The 6,076-nt window shown below is 39.5% G+C and overlaps 1 protein-coding gene across 1 annotated transcript; it reads right to left on the bottom strand.

Annotated features, from left to right (window-relative positions):
* Positions 1 to 3,703: 3,703 nt before the first annotated feature.
* Positions 3,704 to 4,642, bottom strand: LOC115295935 (putative olfactory receptor 2B8). The gene has a single exon (XM_029944275.1). The coding sequence runs from the start codon at positions 4,640 to 4,642 to the stop codon at positions 3,704 to 3,706; it is 939 nt and encodes a 312-aa protein (XP_029800135.1).
* Between the last annotated feature and the right edge of the window lie 1,434 nt (positions 4,643 to 6,076).

The following is a 6,076-nucleotide window of genomic DNA, read 5'->3' as shown; positions in this document are numbered from 1 at the left end:
TCAAAATACATCCCAGGGGTTGATTTCAAATGTGAGTACTGTGATGCTCTTAGAGATACACAGAACCAGAACCATGTGATGATCTCTCTAAGCTGACATTGCCAGCCTGCCTAATGCTGTCTCTGTTCCAAGATCGTGTGTCATGAGCATGAGTAGCTGAGGGGCTCAAGACCCAGGAGGATCCTGTTAGTCATCAGAGAGAGAACAGTGGGATTACTATTGATATGTGTCCAAAGACACAAATGCATTTAGCTACACTGGACTATGTGTTGGGAAAACCTACCAAACACATAAACATTTCCATGACAATGGCATTGTCAAAGCTCCAATCTCCATGTGAAAATACACGGTTCATGACAATAAATGTACACAAAAACCCAGATCCATACACTGAAACACGTTTATATGCAAAATGAGCCTGAGTTAAGATCTAAGGTCAACAATATCACCTTCAAATGTTCTGGGATGTATATATTTAATACTCACAATTTATAATTGCATAACACCTATTTCATAATAAGATAGCTTTTTGTAAAGCTTAGACAAATTGAGATTTTTTAAATTATTATACATTTTATTTATTTACATTTTCTACCAAGAAATCTGAGTAACATTCACAGAGCATGGGATTTCCTGGGAAATATAGCACATATCTCATATGTATATGTCATTATCCACACATACACACACATACACACATATGTATAATATGGCAGAAGTGAGAGGCAAATTCCTGATCAGTTGATGCATGGCCTACAGACACATAAAATGATGCTCAACATCACTCATCATCATGGAAACACAAATCAAAACCACACTGAGATACCACCTCATACCAGTCAGAGTGGCTAAAATGAACAAAGCAAGAGACTACAGATGTTGGAGAGGGTGTGGAGAGATGGGCACCCTCTTACACTGTTGGTGGCAATGTAAACTGGTGCAGCCGCTCTGGAAAACAGTGTGGAGGTTCCTCAAAAAACTATCCATAGAACTCCCTTATGACCCAGCAATAGGTATTGCTGGGGATTTACCCAAGACAGACAGAAATGCTGAAGCATAGAAGCACATGTACCCCAATGTTCATAGCAGCAATGTCAACAAAGGCCAAAACATGGAAGGAGCCTAAATGTCCATCACCTGACGAATGGATCAAGAAGATGTGGTATATATTCACGATGGAGGGGGGAAGGGGGGAAAAGAGGTAGTGGTGATGGTGGAGGGCACTTAAGGGGAAGAGCACTGGGTGTTGTATGGAAAACAATTTGACAATAAAATATTATGGAAAAAAAAAGAATTTATGAAGTGGTATCAAGGGAAGATCGAAATATATTTTACTCTCAAACTATTGCTGCATTACTATAAATAAAACTCATAACATATAAAATAGGATTTGGGTCATATACTGTTCAGATATGATAATATCCTGTAAAGTCATTTTTTCTTTTTCTGTGTTTTAAAAATGTATTCATTTACTAACAGGAGAAACCTAACAGAGGACCAAGGGGAGAAGAAGGGGTAAAAAGAGGGAGAGGGAAGGAGGCAAATCATGAGAGACTCTTGAATACTCAAAACAACCTAAGGGCTGAAGGGGGAGTGGGAAGGGGAAGAAGGGTGGTGGTCATGGAGGAGGGCAATTGTAGGGAAGAGCACTGGGTGTTATATGGAAACCAATGTGACAATAAACTATATATTTAAAAATGTATGTATTTAAATTCAAGTGAGTTAACATACAGTGTAATAGTGATTTTGGGACTAGAAACTAGTGATTCATCTCTCACATATAATATCCAGTGCTCATCCCAACAAGTGCCCACCTTAATTAATGCCTGTCATCTATTTAACCCATTCCCCCACCTCCATTCCAGCAACCCTAGTTTTGTTTTCCGTATTTAAGAGTCTCAAATGATTTCTCTTCCTCTCTGTTTTTTACTTATTCCTTCTTCCTTCCCCTCCCTATGTTCATCTGTCATGTTTATTAAATTCCACATATGTGTGAAATCATATGATAGTTATCTTATCCTGTCTGACTTATTTCACTTAGCATAGTAGACTCTAGTTCCATCCAAATTACTGCAAAAGGCAAGAATTCATTGTTTCATCATCAAGTAGTATTCCATTGTATATATATCACTTCCTTTTTAAAAATGTTTTAATGTTTTTATTTATTTTTGAGAGAGAAAGAGAGATAAAGTGTGAAGAGGGAGGGGCAGAGACAGAAGTTGACAGGGAATCTGAAGCAGGCTCCAGACTCCAAGCTTTCAGCACAGAGCCCGACGCAGGGCTCGAACTCATGAACTGTGAGGTCATGAGCTGAACCAAAGTCAGATGCTCAACTATAAGCTGTCCAGGAGCCCCAACTTACCACATCTTCCTTACCCATTCATCAGTCAATGGGCATTTGGGCTCTCTTCATACATTGGCTCTTGTTGATAAAACTACTAGAAGCATCAGTGTACAGGTGCCCTTCTGAATCTGCATTTTTGTATCTTTGGGACCAATACCTAGTTGTGCAATCACTGGGTCATAGGGTAGTTCTATTTTTAATTTGTTGAGGAACCCTCATGCTGTTTTCCAGAGTTCCCACCAACAGTTCAAAAAGATTCCTATTTTGGATATCCTGGTCAACATCTAGGGGGTCCTGAGTTGCTCATTTTAGCCATTCTAACAGGAGTAAGCTGATATCTCACTGTGGTTTTGACTTGTATTTCCTTGAAGATGAGTGATGCTGAGCATCTTTTTAAGTGTCTGTTTGCCATCTGGATGTCTTTGGGAAAATGTCTATTTGTATCTTCTGTCCATTTCTTCATTTGATTATTTACTTTTACTCTGTCGAGTTACATAAGCTCTTTATAGATTTTGGATACTAACCCTTTATCCAATTAGTCTTTTGCAAATATCTTCTCCCATTCCACCTCTATAAGCATTATTTTTAATGGATTGCCTCACAAACTTAAATTAACCAATGCATATAACTCGCATTGGTGCTTGTCCAATGTCGCACAAAATTACCCATAAGCACCAACTACTGTATCACCAGCTGATGCTTTTAATGTCACCAGCAGGAGTGCATCATACCCTCCTCCTTCCATGACACGAAGGCCACATAACAGCACTATCACAATGATGATATCACTCTATGACCTGACTTCTGAATGGCTTTACCAGGATTAATTGTAGCAGGATTTTCTTTGACTAAAACTTTGTTTTTCCCACAGTTACCCTTCTACTCCTAGGGGGAAGCTGTGATACAGTCAATCTATGAACCTTCTAACAGAGCCATGATCACAGTGCAAGAAGAAAAGATATGCATCCAGCAATTGATAAAAACTAAAATGTTAATATTTCCTACAGTATCTTACAGTATTTCAGTGATTCACATTCTTACTTTGCTGTGCTTTGATGTTATGTATGTAAATGTTTTTTTGCAATTAGAAATGGAATAATGTTCCCAAGTAGGTGAATTTAGAAAAGCCTATGGATTTTTCAAAAAAATAATATAGTGCATATGCTCTAGGAACAGTAAGTCACCATCTCCAAAGTTGCAATCAGTCCACAATCAAAGTTTGAATACTCACTTGCATAAAAGAATGATAAGGAAATTCCCCTGAGAGATATCAGGACAAATGTTGTATGACACATGCAGGAAACAAAATCCTTAAGGCTCTGGAATTCAAAGCCTTGCATCAAAGAGTCTTCCCCGCAGTCATCGGGAATCATCGCCCCAGCAGAACACCTTCCTCATTGCTCCCGCCACCTCCTTGTTCCGCAGGGTATAGATGAAGGGGTTGGCCATGGGAGTGACGATGGTGTAAAAGAGAGAAATGAACTTGCCCTGATCCTGGGAGTGGTTTTTGCTGGGCTGCAGGTAAGCATAGATGGCCGTGCCATAGAACAGGGAGACCACCGTGAGGTGGGACCCACATGTCCTAAACACCTTCCTCTGTCCTGCAGCTGACTTTATTCTTAACACTGCCCTGACAATCCAAACATAGGAGAATGTGATTAGTGCCACAGGTATGAAAAGAAAGATCATACTGAAAAATAAGATCTCAGACTCATACACAGTGGTGTCAACACAGGCAAGCTTGAGCAGTGGGGGAATCTCACAAATGAAGTGGTCTATTTCATTTCTCCCACAAAGTGGAATAAGAAAGATGAGTACTGTCTGCAATGCAGAGTACATAAAAGAAAAGGACCATGATACAGAAGCCATCAGGGCACAGAGACGAGGGTGCATGATCACCGTGTAGTGCAGAGGCCTGCAGACAGCTGCGTAGCGGTCAAATGCCATCACCCCTAGGAGGATGCATTCTGTGCATCCCAACCCTAGAGAGATGAACAGCTGAGCTACACAGCCTCCAAAGGAGATGGACTTGTCTGCTTTCCTGAGATTGATCAGGAGCTGAGGAACAATGCTGGTTGTGTAACACAGGTCCAGAAAGCTCAGGTTGGAGAGGAAATAGTACATGGGAGTGTGAAGGTGTGGGTCCAGGCGGGACAGTGCAATGATGGTTGTGTTTCCCAACAGTGTGAGCAGATAGAAGGTCAGAAGAACCACAAAGAGGACTCTCTCCAGTTGAGGCCGGTCAGAGAAACCCAGCAGGATAAACCCAGTGAAAGAACTTCCATTTGTCTGTTCCATCCTTTCCTACCACTTTCCATTCAAGACCAACTATTTAGCAATGTTTAAAAGAAATCTTCAAACAGAAAAAAAGTTGGCCGTGGTTGAGTTCATCATACTAAAAGAGAATGCAATGGACTTTATGAGTAATAATTTGAATACATGATATACTCAATGAAATGACATAGCTTATATCCATATGGTTCGCATTATCACAAAATGTAAATCATTAATATATAAGAAAAAACAAATAATGGACCATTTGTTTGCATCAGTCATAGGAACATAAGGTGTATCAGTCTGCACTTAGAAGGACATAAAGTACTATAAAAAATGTATAAGGGAAAAAGAGGGAGAGCTATCTGAAAGAATTACAACCAATCCCTGAGAAATACAAGCAATCATCAGAGATTGCTATGAAAAATTATATGCCAACAAACTGGACAACAGAAGAAATGGACAAATTCCTAAATGCACATTCACTGCCAAAATTCAAACGGGAAGATACAGAAAACATGAATAGACCTATAACCAGTGAAGAAATCGAATCCGTGATCAAAAATCTCCCACCGAATAAGAGCCCAGGGCCAGATGGCTTCCCAGCGGAATTCTACCAGACATTTAAAGCAGAGCTCATACCCATTCTTCTCAAACTATTCCAAAACATAAAAATAGAAGGAAAACTTCCAAACTCATTCTACAAAGCCAGCATCACCTTGATACCCAAACCAGAGACCTAGCCAAAAAAGAGAACTACATACCAATATCCTTAATGAATACAGATGCAAAAATACTCAACAAGATACTATCAAATCGAATTCAACAGCATATAAAAAGAATTATCCATCATGATCAAGTGGGATTCATTCCTGGGTTACAGGGATGGTTCAATATTCACAAATCCATCAGTGTGATCCATCACATTAACGAAAGAAAGAATAAAAACCATATGATCCTGTCGATAGATGCAGAAAAAATATTTGACAAAATACAATACCCTTTCTTAAAAAAAAACCCTCGAAGGAAAAAATAGAAGGAACTTACCTAAACATAAAAGCAGTTTATGAAAAGCCCACAGCCAATATTATCCTCAATGGGGAAAAACTTAGAGCTTTCCCCCAGAGATCAGGAACATGACAAGGGTGTCCACTCTCACCACTACTGTTTAACATGGTGCTGGAAGTCCTATCATCAGCAATCAGACAACAAAAGGAAATAAAAGGAATCAGAATTGGCAAAGAAGAAGTCAAAGTTTCCCTTTTCACAGATGACATGATACTCTACATGGAAAACCCAATCGACTCCACCAGAAGCCTTCTAGAACTGATCCATGAATTCAGTAAAGTTGCAGGGTACAAAATCAATGTACAGAAATCAGTTGCATTCCTATACACCAAAAATGAAGCAGCCAAAAGAGAAATCAAGAAACTGATCCCATTCACGATTGCACGAAAA

Source organism: Suricata suricatta, chromosome 7 (assembly GCF_006229205.1).
Source record: "Suricata suricatta isolate VVHF042 chromosome 7, meerkat_22Aug2017_6uvM2_HiC, whole genome shotgun sequence".
NCBI lineage: Eukaryota > Metazoa > Chordata > Mammalia > Carnivora > Herpestidae > Suricata > Suricata suricatta.
The sequence above is the reverse complement of the archived record's forward strand: the minus strand, read 5'-3'. Positions and strand labels throughout refer to the sequence as shown.

What these genes read in the sequence shown, in the direction of transcription:
- LOC115295935 (XM_029944275.1), bottom strand. Translation starts at nt 4,642, where the DNA reads ATGGAACAGACAAATGGAAGTTCTTTCACTGGGTTTATCCTGCTGGGT.